Source organism: Onychomys torridus, chromosome 4, assembly GCF_903995425.1.
Source record: "Onychomys torridus chromosome 4, mOncTor1.1, whole genome shotgun sequence".
In the NCBI taxonomy this organism is placed as follows: Eukaryota; Metazoa; Chordata; class Mammalia; order Rodentia; family Cricetidae; genus Onychomys; species Onychomys torridus.
In genome coordinates this window covers 30,546,034-30,563,942 of record NC_050446.1, presented here as the reverse complement: position 1 = coordinate 30,563,942, position 17,909 = coordinate 30,546,034, and the positions used below count along the sequence as shown (strand labels likewise).

The 17,909-nt window shown below is 42.1% G+C and overlaps 1 protein-coding gene across 11 annotated transcripts in view; it reads right to left on the bottom strand.

The window, feature by feature from the left end:
* Fmnl2 (formin like 2) overlaps positions 1–17,909 on the bottom strand; it is a 287,932-nt gene that overhangs the window by 87,766 nt on the left and 182,257 nt on the right. For all 11 annotated transcript variants that reach the window (XM_036183681.1, XM_036183685.1, XM_036183691.1 and 8 more), the window contains exons 3-4: positions 6,403–6,483; positions 1,305–1,381 (exon numbers count right to left, since the gene is read on the bottom strand). In XM_036183681.1, coding sequence (XP_036039574.1) covers positions 1,305–1,381; positions 6,403–6,483 — 158 coding nt within the window. The remainder of the gene's footprint in view (positions 1–1,304; positions 1,382–6,402; positions 6,484–17,909) is intronic.

Sequence of the window (17,909 nt, the reverse complement as noted above, 5' to 3'; positions counted from 1 at the left end):
GGCTCCAAAGCTACACAGAGAAACCCTGTCTCAAAAAACCAAAAAAAAAAAAAAGAAAAGAAAAAAGAAAGGAAGGGAGGAAGGAAGGAAGGAAGGAAGGAAGGAAGGAAGGAAGGAAAGAAGGAAAGAAAGAAAGAAAGAAAGAAAGAAAGAAAGAAAGAAAGAAAGAAAGAAAGAAAGAAAAGGGCATTCTATCTCAAAGTCTCCCAACAGGATCCTGCACTATCATTTCCATACTTAAATAAAAATTTGAAGTAAGTATCAAAATAGCTTATATCAATCAGCCTAAAACAGAAGCAAATTGCTATATATGTCATATATCTATTTTACAGAATACTCAGTAGAGCTATAGTATAATATTGATATATAATTCCAGTTCAACAGACCTGCAAGAACTGTCAGAGGAGAACATTTGAAAAATACTGAAGCCTACAGTCTTTAGTCTTCTCTCTCTCATGTAAACCCACAAAGTCAAAATCCAGAAAATGTAAATACTTACCCAATGTTTTACTATACTTTGCTCATGTCTATATTCCTAGCACTTGAGAGCCTAACACAGAAGGACTGCTCTGAGTCCAAAGCTAGTCTTGCTACATAGTGAGTTCAAGGCCAAGCAGAGAAAGACTTGTCTACAAAGCAAGACTCTTACTTTCCAAAGAACCAAGAGTGCAAAATAAGGTACCCAGTATCATCCAGATTTGAAGATAAACTACCTGACTAAGGTACTGTGTATTATGTCATTCCAAGAATAAGGGAAATGTAAAAAAGCTCTACTTGTCTGAGGCAAAGCAACCATACTGATGCAGGAAAGGAACTCTCAGAAATATTTAGTGCAGTGATTCCATGAACTTCATTTTCCCTGGGTGGAATACTTCATGATCTCAAGTGTTTAACATGTAAGAAAAAGACTCAAAACAGGTCTGAACTGCAGAGACCACACACTCCAGGTGCCATCCTTTGAAGGGGAGGAGTTTACGGAAAGCAGCCTGAAGGCGGAGAGAGGGCAAGGGTCTCAGTGCACACCACTCTCCCACGTTCCTCGGCTATCAGCACTGTCACACATGCAGAAGGCCAGGCACTTGCCACCAGCCCTCCATATCTACTTCACCCAAGCAAGCAAGTACAGAATTGTGATACATAGCCAAGTCAAGGACTATCTGTTCTGCCTCTATTGACTCTTACAACCAATGATCAAGGGACCAACTCCCCTCATCTGAACCTTGGTCTTTCAGTAAATCTAGACTTCAATTCTTCAGTACAATTCAGTCACTTTCTAACAGAAAATGTTATAGAGGCACACTTACCCAATGTGGTTGGTTCTCAATGAGATTTCCAGTTCTCTTAGCACTTGTGTAGATTCTTGAACACGCCTTCTGAATTTCTATAATTCAACAAGATATATGACCCTTAGTACCTGACACTCCTGTAGCTTGTGATAAATTTAATGTCATATGAAAATACCTTCTAAAGTGTATTTCTCACGTTTCTTTTGTTTTATTCAAAAGCATATAAATCTTGATCATAAAAAAATAACTTACAAGAAAGGACCAGGAGAATTACTTATTTTATGCACTCTCCAAGTAGACTATGTTCCCTACCCCACATATACAATAATAATCACCATTATGCCTCTTGTTCAGGAACCCCAAACCATCTCCAGCTTCAATGATTCACCAGGATGACCACAGACTCGAGACACACTCGTATTCATGGCAATGATGTATTGAAATAAGAGAGAGAGAGAGAGAGAGAGAGAGAGAGAGAGAGAGAGAGATATGCATAGGACAACATGAGTGTACCAGAAACTAAACACAGGCTTTCGAGAGTGCTCTTGCCCAAGGAATCCCTTCTGATAGCAGATGTGAAACACAACAGAGACCTGGTGGCCAGGGTTTTCATTAGGGGCTGATCTCATTAGCATAGTCTGCCTCATTCAGGCAACAATCGTAGACTCCAGCAATAAATCAGGTCTTCAGACTGTGTAGTCTTCATAAATGATTCCGGCTCAGTTACCTTTTACAGAAGAAATGAACTCTGATGGCCAACTTTGTAAGCAGGCCCTTCTAAAGACAGCAGTTCTGAGCCTTGACTTGACTCTTCTTGGCCTGACGTAATGTTCCAAAAACAAACATTCAGAGTGGCCCTTCTAATTAGTCCTCGCTTGGAAGGTCAGTAATGAAGGTTCATGTGCACATGCACACCTTCAGGATGCCCTTCCTCCCTCCTGTCTATCAAGATCCTACCTGTCTTTCTAGATTTACCCTGTCCTTTCTTTAATGAGTCCTGCTGTGCTAGTGATATATATATGAAATCTCCAAGATTCAAATGGGCTCCTATGCCCACCAGTTCTCTGGAGATGACTTTCCTACAAAAACCTTAATGGTGACTAATGTCTCAGGCTACTCTGGAAGAAGGAAATTCGACATGCATTGCCTGATTTTAAAAGATCCAGGCTATCTGTGCTGTGGCCTGATCCCCTCAAGCTCCTTTCTCACTGGAAAAAGCTCTGTGAATTCCAGCTCAGGCTATGAAGGACTTGTCCTCTGCTGCCACCAAGTGCAGTAAGAATAGAGGCCTCCATTTCCAGGCCACTAAGCATGGCTCCCACTCTTCAGAGTCAAGAAGGAAAAAAGTTGGTAGCATGATTCCAGACTGTGGGGTTATGAGAGCTACGTCATAAGCATGAGAACCAGTTAGTTGCCCATGGAGACCAGCAACACCGCTTGGCACAGGCAGGCTCCTGTTGCCCCTTCTTCTCTTCTCAAAGTCCCTTGCTTTCTTGAAGTTGCTATAACTGTTATCACAAACACTATAAAAAATATCTTCTTGGGGTTTTGTAACCAATATACAGTGGGATATAGGAAATAAAAATATCCCAAGTATAAGGAAAAAAATGTGTTCTGCTTCTGCTGTCAAGAAAGACCTAACAAATGGCAAGGCCATTGATGATTTGGAGAGATCTCCTCTACCACCTCCCTGCAATGAGTATACTAAGCATGGGATTAGGCAGGAAAGAGGGAGCAGGACAGGGGGACTGGCTAAAGGTACCAATGCTCCAAGCTGCTTGTTAAGAGATGTCAGATAGGTTCTCAGCAGTCTCTGATGCTTCCTAAGTCTTCCTCAAGCTTCAAAGAAGTCATCCCTGATGATCTTCTACAAAGAGTACAGGCATTGTACTGAAAACATAATTTAGCTGTAAAGAGGTCTGACCAAAGGGCATGAGGAGAGAGGGAGAGAGGAAAAGAAAGGCAAGCAGACTGATATGGATGTTATATACACACATACAGACAAACAGAGACACAACTTACCAAGACAACTAAGTCAAACACTGAGCTAGAGCATCAGCTATGCTGGGCACTGTAATTCTACAACCGTCTTAAACTGAGACAAACTAAACTGATTTCATTCCTGTGTTGCATTCTCCATGGAGGAGCTCAACTTTTGGTTGGATTTTGGAATGCAGACAAACCTTAGCATCCTCTTTGCTAATACATAAACAGTGAATGCTAACACTTTGCACTTCTGAAATACATCCGCAAAACTCTAAAGCTCTTCAAAGAGAAACTTTGAATCTATAGGGCCCTGCAGGAAAGCAAGAGCCAGGAAGGATCCACTACCTAGCAGTCCCATCTTCTCTCTATCCTCTCAGGAATAAGACAGCCAGTACAGCCCAGAGAGGCAGCTGAGCCTGGGTGAGCCGCACTGTAAGTTTTTCCTCACAAATGTAGAGTTACTTTTCTTCATGGTCTGTAACCTCTTTCCATGGCAAACATGAAGACAGCCTCCTCCAAGACACAGGCTAATAACAGCTGGTATAAAATAAGGAGGCTAGTTTATAGTGTTCTGGGCTCAGAGATATCTAATTTAGGCTCTTCCTTCTCTACCTTAGGAGGTTTCATTTAGAGCTATTCTAAACAGAATGTGCTTGGGTTTGTTGTTGTTGTTGTTGTTGTTGTTTTTAAGAGCAAATTAAGTATCTTCTATTTAATTTGACCAAAAGATTAATGAATGAACTATTCGAGGACCCTGACCACATTTAAAGGAAGCCTGCTCAGCAAAGACAGTCTGGCTACAATTTAAAGGCCTGGTTGGAAACACTCCCCAACACCGGACCACAGATGAGAATTTTAAGCTCATTTTAACTGAAAACCATGCCTTATTCCAAAGAAATCTCCTTTTTCTCTGCAGCTTAAGCATCACAATTATATTGTGTGGAACAGATCTTTTCCTACCCACAGGTCCTGACAGAAATCTTACTACAGCAGGGGGTTGGGGTGCTAATCTTACATCCAGTTCATTTCTCCAAACAAGCACATTCAAATGGACACATGGGTCAGGAGAGAGCAATCAGTGGTTCATACGACCACCACCAGGCCCATTCCTCTATAGTAAGTAATCCTGCAAGGAGTGAAGCATTTAACACAGAGGATCCCTAGTTTCTTCCACTTGGTTTTCTTTGTATCCTCCTGAGAGGTGGGGCTGGGAGCCCATGCAATCATTTCTGGAAGTAGTTTCTAGAATGATCTGTATGTTGCATGAAGGGGGAGTTCACTCACTCTGTATATAACTGCTGCCATTTCAGCCCCACTCACTCAGGACAAGTATGCCTAGTGGCCTTGGAGCAAACTCGACCATCCTCTCAAGTCTGGGGGTTCCTAAAGGAGCAGCAGATCTCTTTGGTATAGACTGAGCACCCTTGCAAAGACAAGAGTATAGACAAAACTGCTTTTAAAAAAAGGGGGGGGGGAATACATATTTGTGTGAGGTGTTTGCTGTCACAGCATCCCCTAACCTATAAAATTAAGGCTGCTCTATGCTCAGGTTAAGAAATAAATCAGAGAAACTAACAAGAATTAAGCAGCTATTAATTTTTGAAGTGCATGGAGGGGGGAGAGGGGAAGGGAGGAGAATGAAGACCTTTTACATACGGTCAGCAAACTTCTGAAGGGAGAAATATTACCAGACACATTCATAGAAGATGAGGGAAAACATGGGACATTCAAGAACTGTATGTCATGGAACCAAAGTGTGGTTCTCCATTTTCTTTTTTAAAACTTATTTATGAGTATGTTTTGCTTGCTTGAAGGTATATACACCATGTGTATTCCTGATGTCCTCTGGAGGTAAGAAGAGGGTATTGGATGTCCTAGAACTAGAGTTACAGATGTGTATGAGTCACTACATGTATGCTGAGAACTGAACCCAGGGCCTCTAAAAGAGCAACAAGTGTCTAAATCACTGAACCATCTCTCCAGTGCCAGGATCTCAAAGTTCAATCATCGTTTCTATTGTTGAAATCCCTCTCGTCCGTAAGTAAACCAGAGGGAAAGACTCAGGGAACTTCCAGGGAAATGGGAACAACGCTTGCAGGACATTTTGGTGGGGGCGGGGGGCAATTTGGGTAATGAAGAGCTAGAATGGAAAAATGCAGAAAAGAGAGAAAAGTTAGGAGGAGAGCAGAGTGGAGAGAGAGAGAACGAAAACAAAAAAGGAAAGAGGAGAGTGATCCAAGACCGTGGAACAGCTAACCAACAGAAGTGTGCTGTTCTTCTCCACGAATCACCACTGACAGCACAGGAATTCAGCCTGGGAAGCCTTGAACACGAGAGTTGTATAAGGCCAAGGGGAAACAAGCACTATCTGATACAAAGTGTCTTTACCCACAGTCATCAAGGACAGCTCTGCCCTGAGCCATCCCAGGGCTGACCCAGCCTGCAGGGCTGTGCCAGGCGACATGCTTAACCACAAGGCATCAGCTTAGGCCAATTGTGCAGCCACACAAAGCAGGGCTTGTTTGTAAAAGGAGAGATGGTTAAGAATGAAATCAGCTATTCCCTCTTAACCTTCTTGTGGTTAGGAGCTGGGCTGGGGCCAGGGCTGGACCTGGGGCTGGGGCCAGAGCTGGGGCTAGACCTGAGGCTGAAGCTGGAACTGAGGCTGGGCCTGGGCATGGGCCAAAGGTTGGGGCTGGGCCTGAGCCAAAGGTTGGGGCTGGGCCTGGGGCTTGGGTTGGGGCTGGGTCTGAGAAAGCTGCTTGAAGTATCAATTCAGGATGTCAGTAAGTAGCTGGGGTGAGGAGAGACAGCACCAGTGATTTTTCAGGGTTCTAGAAGTGTACCAAGTAATGAAGGACAAACATTGCATTTGCAAGGCCTGCTTTGTTAGAGGCCAAAGCACCTCAGGACTGGACTCACTACTCTGAGCAATAGGAACTGACAATATCACTGGCCATCAGAGGGACATGTTGCAGACTCCCCACCCCCCTTTGTCTTCTCATGTTGAAGGTCTCCAAAGTTTGTGTGCCTGGAGCTCTGGCAAAAATTAACACAGAAGAAAGTATAATGCAGGAGTCTGCCCACTAAAGAAGAAGCAACAGCCAAGAGTGGAGACATATCCCCTTACCTTCCTGGTTACAGCTGGATCCAGGTAGCCTTTGAGCTTCTGAATGTATGTGTGGGGAGGGTTCTTCACCTGGAATCGCTCCTGCAGGAAACACAAACTTAAGTAAACAGCAGAAACAGTATGAAGGAGTACCACCGTCAGCCACATGAAACACATTAATGTCACTACTCATAACCAAACATATCCCAGTGTGAATGTGGCTTTGCTCATAACTATATTCTGTCTGCATAGATCATGTGATCTCTTTGCACAGAAGGAAACGATGGCTGAAAAAAAATGCAGTATCCTCTTTCATAACACAGCTAGTGAGTGATACAGTGAGCCTGAATCCATGTCCTCCCAAATCTAGACTGGGGGCTGCTTCCCCGCAGGCTATGCAGCTGCCACTCGAAGGGCCCTGCGCTGTCCATTGCTTTTCATATTTCCTGTGTACTTCTAGTGAATTCCTTGAGATACCTTCAATGTTGGCAAATCTTTCACTTTGGAATATGTTACCTTTAAAAATAACCATATTTGAGTCAAGACTGGATAAAACCAATTTCTTTCGAAAATGAGCAACGAGTTAATTGCTGAAAGGGTGGATGGAATGTGGGGACATTTATGAGAGTACGTGAATATGCATGCATGTTATCATTACTAGGTTCCTAGAGTAGCTACCGAATTGAAAATCCCAAACACATGCCCACATATGCATACACACACAAATGAACACAAGAACACACATGCATGCACACACATGTACATGCACACACATGTGATGATCAAAGCCAAGGTCAAAGAATGAAGGAGGAAAGGTTCAAATTCAAGAAGGGAAATTCTGAGGGGGGGGGCGCTATATGGGCCTGAGCAGCTGAATATATGTTGTGTTTTATGTGTATGAAAAATTTAGGTCAGGTGCTGGTGGTGGTGCACACCTTTAATCCCTGCACTCAGGAGGCAGAGGCAGGCAGATCTGAGTGAGTTCGAGGCCAGCCTGGTCTACAAGTGAGTTCCAGGACAGCCAGGGTTATACAGAGAAACCCTGTCTAGAAGAAGGAAGAGTTTAAAGTTTAAATACATCATCTCTAAAAGGAAGGTTCTTATTGTGTGTGTTCTTTCCCACCCAACAATCCAAAAGATGTATTCATGGTAATTATTTCTAATCTTCTTTCTGCTTCTTCTACAAGAGAATTTTCTAATATCACAGCAGCAACAATAGGCCAGCACAATCAAGCAGTTGTTTACTTAATAGAAATGTGTATTCATGCCAGGTGTAGTGATGCAACCCTTTAACCCCAGTACTTCTGAAGCAGAGACAGATATATCTCTGAGTTAGGAGGCCAGCCAAGGCTACAAGTGAGGAAAGGAGAGAGGGTGGATTGTGAATTCCAGTCCTGCTTGGGCAGTGAGTGCAGTAAGCCTCCATCTCAACAAAAACAAAAGTAGAGCAGAAACCTGTTCTATCTTCGTTAATGTCACTAAATAGAACGGTGTTTATTCAAAGAACTGAGTTTCTTTTGAAGCTCAGATATGTCATGTGTCTCAAAATTTCAGTGTCGAGTATGTTTTGTTTCTGAGACAGGGCCTTGAAACAGCCTCTAAGTCTTTCTACATCAGCCTCCCATCCACAGGGACTATAGGCATTTGACACCATGTTCAACTAAAGATGAGCTTCTGAAAACACCCCACAAGCAACAATAAACACTCTGCCCAGGGCAGAGGTACAGCAGGCTTGCTGCACATGTAAATTGGTCAAATTCATGTCAGTACTAAAGGCACCTGCTGCTGAGCCTATGCTAGGGCCCTCTTGAGTCCACAGCTGTCTATCACCTTCATAATTACATTTCTCATTAACTGCCCCACCCCCAAAGGGGAGTCTGCTTAGGACCTGCTCTGCAGATAAGAGAAAGGATTAAGAATTTACTAGATGCCACTTAGTGTCTAAGGATCAAGTTCACTGCCACCAGAATGAGAAAAGCATTCCTGAAGGAACTAAATGATGGGGGCCACAACACGGGTGTATTGAGCAATTAGGTGTTACAGCACTTGGAGCCCAGCAATGCTGAGGTCTTTGTCTGGGACACTCAGAAAAGCAGCATTAGTTCCTTTCAAAGCAGCTGAACTGTTTTCTTGGGTACCACTGTCACCTTGAACATGTAAATCTAAGGAAGCTGCTCAGGTTTTAAAGGTTCAGAATCAGGCACTCCATTCATTTAGAAAACTATTTGCAAACTTTATACCTTCTCTATTTTTGTGGATCATTACAGGGGAAATTGAGGTTAATCTGGTGTGGACTGGATTTATAAAAAGCATGTTTCAATCATTTCTCCTCCATAAACAGTATTTGAATAAATAATCCTAAAATTAACAAAATTCCATTCAGCTTTGTCTTCTTATATCTTACTATTCTGAGACCTGATGATATTTTAGCAAAATATCTGAATGAGAGTTTACCGAGAAATAAACATCTGTTAAGATGCACGCTGACTGCCAAGTCTCTTCTCCCCTATCTGGTCCTATTTCAGGAGTGTAATAACAGAGCTACACACATCGCTTCAAGGGCCTAGTGAATTACATGCCAGTCCTATGCTGTTTTAATGTTTCTATTATACTGACTCCACAATAATTCACACAAGTAAGAACTCAGGAAGAACTTTCCTTTGTTATATAAGCTTACTACACATGTTCTATTTATTGCTCTTTTCCTTGAAATTGGAATTAGTTTGAACTTGGTATTATTTCCAAAGGCTAAGCAAGCAAACTGTGGTCTCCACTAAGCCACAGTTATAACCAGTATAATTGCCATTAGTGAATTTAATCTGCAAATTAGTTCTAATCTCATCTGCTTGATGCTAAGTGATGGACAGCAAGAGGAACACTCCATGTCTTCTAGGGGATCATGTCACTCTGTCAAATGGGAAATTCTGACATTAGCAAACACAGAAAAGATGAGAAGAAATATTGCAATAGAGTATGTACACAGACATGATTTACTGTATAGGAAAGGCTAAGTGTGCACAGGCCAAGGGTGGGTGGGTGGGTTCAAGAGCAATCAGTGTTCCTTAGCCCAAGGAACTATGGTAAACTGAACCACATTAGCCCTCACAGAGCTAACGACTTATGCAAATAAACAATAATTCACACAAGTGGACCTAGACTCCGAATGAATGAACAAGTACGAAAATCCTCAAGAGAACATACTCTTTTTTTTCCAAAAACAATTACAAATGTCAGAGAAGTTGGTATATGACACCACCTCTAGAAGGGATACATATGAGCATGGAGAGCACAATGAGACAAGAGAGGACAATGGGGAAAATGAGGGGCAAACATTTAAACCCTTACCCACTTGGTCTAACAGTTGGGGAAGAAGCCAGTGCCATAGGAGAGTAGTTCCCAACTTTGGGGTCACGACCCTTTAGGGGTCACATATCAGATATCCTACATATTAGGATATTGTGTACCCCAATAAAACTTGCTTGAGGATCAGAGGACAGAGCCAGTCACTAGATTAGACATAGAGGCCAGGCAGTGGCAGCACACACCCTTAATCATTTGGATCTCTGCAAGTTTAAGGCCATACTGGAAACAGAGCCAGGCAGTGGTGGCACACACCTTTAATTCTAGTACTGGGAAGCACACACACCTTTAATCCCAGGAAGTGATATCTGGGCAGAGAAAGATATATAAGGCATGAGGAAACAGGATCTCTCTCTCTTTAGACTGAGAATTTCGTAGAGGTAAGAACTAGTGGCTAGCTGTTCTGCTTCTCTGATCTTTCAGCTTTCATCCTGATATCTGGCTCTGGGTTTTTTATTAAAAGACCACCTTAAAATTCGAACAACGAAGATATTTACATTACAACTCATAACAGTAGCAAAACTACAATTATGAAGCAGCAATAAAATTAATTTTATGGTTGGGGGTCACCACACCACGAGGAACTATATTAAAGGATCACAGCATTAGGAAGGTTAAGAACCACTGACCTAGAAGAAGCCAATCTAGCCTTACACCTACTCAGAAGAGCCCCTCTAGGGGCTTATTAGATTTTAAAAAGCATTCTGCAAAGCAAGCCCCTTCCTTGGAACATTTTAAATCCTGCTATCCTATCTAGATTCCCCATTTGAAGGTATTCACATGAATATCAAGTTTTAATGGTCATTTTATTACTCCACTCATTCAGAACACATAACAGAAAACACTGTTATTTTAAAACTCAGAGAGAAATAAATTTAATTCTTCAATTCCAGGGTGTTAAATGTCATGTCTGTGATAGAGCACACAGAGTTATAGTATAAAGTTGGCTATGATAAGAGCCATATGTGATCCTCCTCAGTTCAAAGAGAGGTGAGGCATTTTCCAACTGTGCTGATCAAAGGGATCTATCTCCCTGGAGAAAGAGGGTTTGGACTGAATGTTGAAGGAGAGGCAACACAGAGCTATCCTGAGTCTGTGTGTGCAAGGCAGGAGACAAAAAGTGTTTCAGATGAGCATGGAACAAAGGCAGAGGTGCGTGGAATGTAACTTCAGGGACTTTTTAAAAGCCGGGTCTCAGGACCTTGGTGCAGAAAAAGTCACGGCACAAAGAATCTCAGGCCAGCACTGGAGCAGACAAGAGAGGTTGCCAGATAATGAGCTAGTGAAGAGCGGATCGTCAACAGAGTCAATGCAGAATTTTAACTAATAGAAAAGCATATGGACAAAACTGTACAACTCTCCTCTCTCTTCTCTCAATGTTAAGAGCTGTCCTTTTCTGCCTAAAATTGGAACTGAAAAATCAGCATGCCAGATTCCTTCACCAGCCGTGGTTTCTTGGAGAGCTTTGAAGCATTCTTCAGCTCAATAGGAAATCACTTTCCTGGTCAGGGCAAGGGGGCTGGGCATCCAAGTGTTCTAGTACAACTGTCAGACTGAAAACAACTTTGATGAGGCTTTTCCAAATGATCTCTGTTATTTAGACTAGCGAAAGCTTCTTCTAGTTCAATCTAGTTCAACGGGGCTTTTTTGATCAAAACATTCCATAACTCATTTTCTACTATGTTGGATTAATTAGGCTTGCTTCATCCTATTCATCACTCATCATTTTTTCTCAATTTAAGTGTTCCCACTGAATTTTTTGATCTTGTGATAGCAGAGGCCACCCTGACAAAATTGGTTGGTGATTTCAGGTGGTCCCATGCACAAAGTCAACTACCACAGCGCCTGGAGCACAGCAGTGTTCACCACAAATCCTTGTTATTGTGACTGCAGATCTAGGAACTAGACACAATAGTGAAATGTCAAATTGGCACTAGAACAAGCTTCCAATTAACCTCCAAATTCTTTGTTCTCCTATTTCAACAACCAAAGATTTTCTTTTAGATTGATATTTCTTAAAACACAAACAACCAAAACCCTTTACCTAAGACAAGTGGGGGTGCTTATTAAACTACAAATTCTCTTCACCTAATCCATCAAGTACCTAGGAATCTGCATTGCCTTAAGTTCTCCATGTATGTAATCTAGACAGGAAAGCTTATTAAGTACAGATTTACACCTTAGCTTCTACTCACAATTGCTGAACTCCTGTCTTTATTTGATCTGCAAAGTAAATAGGCATGTGCTGCCAAGTGGAGATACAGGAAGATATTGAAATGCAGCTGATCTATCACTACAGTCTATGCATTCATGAACACTTTACAAAATGGCTGCGGGATAATACAGGTTGAGGAGCTAACAAGAGAGGACTTGCCTCGCATCTGAGAGGCTCTGCAGCAAATATGAAGTACTATTTGTTTTAAAGCCTTGATTCTTCATCTGAAAAGTGGAGCTATGAAACCTTCTCTCCATTTATTACCCAGGCCAAGAACTTTACTTAAGGATACCTTCAGAGTAGACTGAAGACTGGGGGTCATTAAGAGTCCTTCAGAGGTGATCATGTATCATAAAATAAAACACTGGGTAGCAGGAACAGGGCTCTAATGAAGATCGGGGAGAAGGAGAAGGGGGAAGAGAGGGAGGGAAAAGGAAAGAAACATCTTGATCAGTGAAGTAAGCCTCTGGGCATGTCTGTGATAGACTTTTCAGAGAGGATTAGATCATGAGAGCTGTGACTTAATGAATGAATTAACCCTTCAAGGATTCATAAAACGATGCTACTATTCAGAGATGATGAAAGGGGGCAGGTCACTGAAGGCGTTCACTTGGTGCCTAGATCTCAACTGCATTGCCTCTCATCCTCTGCTTCTGGCCGCCATGATTCGGATTGCTCTAAGCTGCCATGCTGTCCCCACCCCCCCCCCCATGACAGACACCTTGAAATGTGAACCTAGAGGAGCATTTTCTCCCTTTAAATTGTTTATGGTAGGTATTTTGACACAGCAATGCAAAAGTCTCCCCACCCCACCCCAAGCAGCCTCAAGTCTGTGTTTCCATCTTCAGATCACAAGATTAGGTAAACAGCCTCATTCTTTGCTTATATAATCTAGATCAATCATTAACCAAGAACTCAGGGAATACTTAAGAAGTAAAGTAAAGGAAGGATTGAAAGTAGGCACTACTAAATGGGTCTCTGCAGAGGACATGTGCACCTCCACCTGTGAGCAATGTCCATCCTATAAGACTTTAGATACTGAAAGCTATCCTCTAAGGAGAGCAGCATCAACAACTGGGTGGTGATGTCACTGAGAAGAAACAAGCAGTGGCTTCCAGGAAAACACCTGAAGGTGACACCTTAGTGTCTGATTTCACTTGATCTCCAAAACTAAGCAGGTGCTGACCTGGTTTTCACTTACATGGCAGAAACTCCTTCATCACCATGGTATTTTGATAACTGATGGTTGTTACATCCTTTGGTCTTGTCTACCACAAGCCATTCACCATGGTAGAGAATATAAAGTCTCTACCCTTCATATCAGTGTCCTCTTAGAAAACACCAAGCCATGTTACTAATCAAGGTTCCGATTGTCCGGCTGCATCTCCAGTATCTCCAGAATCATTAGAAATAAAATCAAGTCACGCAGCTCTCTTTTATGTAAGCAAAATAAGCTTGTCTCACTGCCACAGTAAGGACTCCAACACTTCCCTTAAAAGTTCTTCCTGAATGCCAGGTGACAGAGGACGCAGAACTGAGAGCTCTGTTTCATGTGCAGACTCCACGAAGCTGAGTTTCTCTGAAGGATGGTTTGCACAACACCTAGCATTCACTCTCATGGTGCCAGCACAATACACCGAATCAACTGGTGACCCAGAAGCCAGAATTACAAGGTGTTCTGAGATCACCTGCTGGCAATTTTAGCAAAACACTGAAGAAGGAAAAAACCAACACACCTCAACCATTTGCAAGTCATTCAGAAGTTATTTGATTTTCTTTTCTTTCTTTTTTGTTTTGTGAAAGATGAGAAAAAACAGGTTTCCACTACAAAGACTAAATTTCATATCCAAGTGCTAAGACAATACAAAGCAGTATTTGTACACCTCTGAAATTCTTAGCTAACATACTTAAATTTCCCCAAATTTACTGTGTGCCTGGCTCTCAACTCAGTGGTACACTGATTGCCTAGCATATGACATATGAGATGAGGTGCTGAGTCTGGTGCTGAGTCTGGTGCCTGCCATCACAAACATAAATAAATAGTGCAATAAAATAAAATTTAGATTGAAAAGTCACTTCCAGTCAAACATACTTCAATTGTCATGTTCTCCATATCCTGTGACAGTGTCACCAGGATTACAAAATATGCCTTTATAATAAAGCATATTTCAAACCACATAAGTAGTTTATTTCATGCCGCATGACTTAGGCAATAAACCAATTTGTGGGTTTTTTCCTCCCAATTTTTCTTTTCTTTTTTTTTTTCTTAAAAGGCTGGGTGGATTCTGGCCTCAAATTCACCATGTAGCCAATCTCCTCCTAAGTGCTGGATTTCATGTTCATTTTAAAGGAAAAAAAAAAGGAATGTACAATTCCATTCATATTACCAGTTACCAGGCAAGAAGGTAATCAATACTATGTTCTTTGGGGCAAAAGGAAGCCTAAGGCTTTGAATCAGACAGCCTCCAGCAGCTAGCTCTAGCCATGGATGCCAAACAGTACTTCTGACCAAGCATTTGTGTCACAGGACAAGCTCAGACAGCATTAATAAGCTGGCCACTCACCTGTGATGCCAGTATTGGGAGGCTTAGGCAAAAGGCCTGATGAATTGAAAGCCAGCCTGGAATAGATTCTCTCTCAGAAAAATAAGAGGTGGTAGGGAGGAAAGGGGAGGGGAGGAGAGGGGGAGGAGGAGGAAGATCAATATATTCCTTTCTCTTTAGTCCATTTCTCTCCCTTTCCTTGCTCCTCACTCTAGCCCTAAGTGGAAAGGCAGCACCTTCCCCCTCTCTGCAAAAGCCGTATGACAAAGGAACACTTTGGAAAAGGAAAGACACAAACTCAATTCTAAGTTCACAGAATTTTCCTGGACTCTAGCAATATTAAAACCCAAAAGCTCCAGCCCTGGGGAGCTGGCATCTGCTCCTTTGATGGCTTCTCCAGGGTTCTAGAAGGAAGCAGTTTGCAGACCTGGAATGAGTCCTAATGGACAGGGGACTCTGGAGAGGAAACTGAAAGAAACCTGTCTTCTTGGCAGCCACAACAGTAACTAAATGAGAACCTTTGCTGAGACCGGAAGACCTTGAGAAAAGAAAGATGGGCCCTTCAAAGTCTCAAACAAAAGATAACCCAGGATAAAAATACCTTTGAGAAAACAAAAAGAGCTGGCAAAAGAAGAACTGTGCCCCATAGTCAGTTCTTGCCTGGCACACTGGTGGAACAGAGTGGACAAATTGGTAACAGTAACCATTTTAAGTATTTACAGTGAATAACAATGAAGTATCTGTCTGGAGAAACTCATCCACACCTCTGCACCTCATTCTGCATTCTCTGACGACTAAACTTTTGTTGAATTAATAGCTTTTAAATTTGTTTAAACCTGGATGGGTATGACAATTTCATAGATGAGTACTGTATCTACATCATTTCAACCCCCTTTCTGCCTTCCAACTCCTCCTCATTATCCCCAACTTCATCTCAAATTCATGAGTGCTTCATGTCTGTCTGTCTCCCTCCCTCTCCCTCCCTCTCTCTCTCTCTCTCTCTCTCTCTCTCTCTCTCTCTCTCTCTCTCTCTATATATATATATATATATATATATATATATATATATATATCTGTCTCTAACACACACACACACACACACACACACATGAATACAACCTGCTAAATTCATTCTTATTGCTCATATATACATGTGTTTAGGGCTGACCATTCGGGATAGGATAACCTATTGGGGGTTCATCCCTGCAGAAGACTGATTCTCCCTTTCTCAGCAGCCATCAATAGCCTGTAGTTCTTCATCTAGTGATGAAGGTGGGGCCTTGTGAGATTTCTCCCTAATGCACTGGCATGTCAACTGGAGTCTCGCTGTGTTGGTCTGTCAATCCTGTTTTTGGGATTTCATGGCTGCAGCTTCCCTGTACTATAAAAAGATACTATTACCAGCAGAAGACCTAGCCCTCTGGCTCTTACAGTCTTTCTGCTCCCTCTTCCACGACATCTCCCAAGCCTTAGGTCTAGAGTTGTACTGTTGGTGCATCAGTTAAGGATGGCACACCACAGTCAGCTACAGTTCTCTACATTTAGACCAGTTGTGAATTTCTGTAATGTTCTCTGTCTGCTCTAAAAGAAGTCACTTTGATGAGGGGGAAGGGTTACATCTACCTGTGATATAAGAATCTTTAGAACACAATTAGAAATTAGACATTTAGGAAAACATAGTAGTAGAGTCCACTAGAGTTCATGACCCCAACAATGACTGTTAATTACCTAGGCTTACAGTACGAGGGCACGAAGTCCCTCTGACTAAGTGGGCCATACATCCACTAAACAGCTGTAGGTTGCCCCCACTACTGCACCACAGGGGATATATTTGCCATGCTGTTGTGCTGGTAGGCCTATAGCCCGACTGCTTTTTTCCCATTGCAGTTTACATAATACCTTCAGATACTATTAGAGTTAATAGTCCTCAAGGAAGAGGCTTCTGGGTCAGTTCCAGCTTGACTCCTCCAAGTACTGCAGTGTCTTCTTCAACACGGTCTTACCTTCAAGTTATAGAAGGCAACCAAGAGCAATGACAGTGGCCTATATTGGGGTGGGGGGGTTGGGGAGTCTCTTGGACTCATCTGACAATTAAAGGGAGATTTCCCATACCTGATACTGGAGATTTTGTTATATAAATAAACTTAAGTTTCTCTATGGCTTTTTCAATTATCCTTAGTATTACTTATCTTCCTTCCCTCCTCTTTTACTCTCAGCTCCTTCTCCAAAGTTAAAGCACCCCCCCCCCATTTTTCCGTCCTTCCTTCACAGTACCTGTGCCCTGCTGCACCCTCTCTAGAGACCCTTTCTCCATTCGCAGCCCTTTTTATTATCTTGGTATCTGAGGTTCCTCCATGCTGTATACTCATATCTAGAGATTCAGAGCTAGGATCCACAATAAAAGAACACATGCGATGTTTATCTTTCTGAGTTGGGTTATCTCACTCAGTTGAATATTTTATAGTTTTATCCATTTACCTGCAAATTTCATGACTATTTTTCTTTACAGCTGAATAGGATTTGGTTGTATATATGTACCACATCTTCTTTATCCACTCATCTGTTGAAGGACTTTTGGGTGTCCCAAATCCTAGCTACTGTGAACATGGTTGAGCAAGTATCTGTGGAGTAGAACATCAAGTCATATGCCATATTGGGAGATACCAAGGAGTGGTACAGCTGAGTCATACGGTGGATCTATTTCAGTTTCTTGAGAATTCTCCAGTGGCTGCAATCCTAGTTGCAGTGAATGGGTATTTCCTTTTCCTCACAGCCTCACTAGCAATTATTGCCAGTTGTTCTCTTGATCTTGGCAATTCTGACTAGTGCAAGATAAAATCTTAGAGTAGTTTTAATTGGCATTTTCCTAATTGCTAAAGATGCAGAACACTGTTTAAGATTTGTCCTAGCTATTTTTATTCTTTCTTTGGAAAATTCTCTATTCAGATCTGTAGCCCAACTTTTTAATTTAGTCATTTGTTTTCTTGACTCATTGTTTTAGGTCTTTGTATATCTTGGATATTAGCCCTCTGTCTGATGTGTAGTTGGCAAAGATTCTCCTCCATTCTATGGGCGTCCTCTTCACTTGATTGTTTCCTTAGCTGTACAGAAGGTTTTCATTTCCATTTGCCAGCAATGGCCTTAGTTCCTGAGCAAATGGAGTCCGATACAGAACGCCCTCTCTTACACCTGTATCTTAGAGCACACTACCCATGCTTCCTAGCAGTTCCAGGGCTTCAGGCTTCACATCAATGTCTTTGATCCATCTGAAGTTGATTTTTGTACAAGTGAGAGATATGGGTCTAATTTAAAGCTTCTACATGCAGACATCCAGTTTTCCAAGCATCATTTGTCAAAGAGGCTGTCTTCTCTACAGTGTGTATTTTTGGCATCTTTATCAAATATCAGAT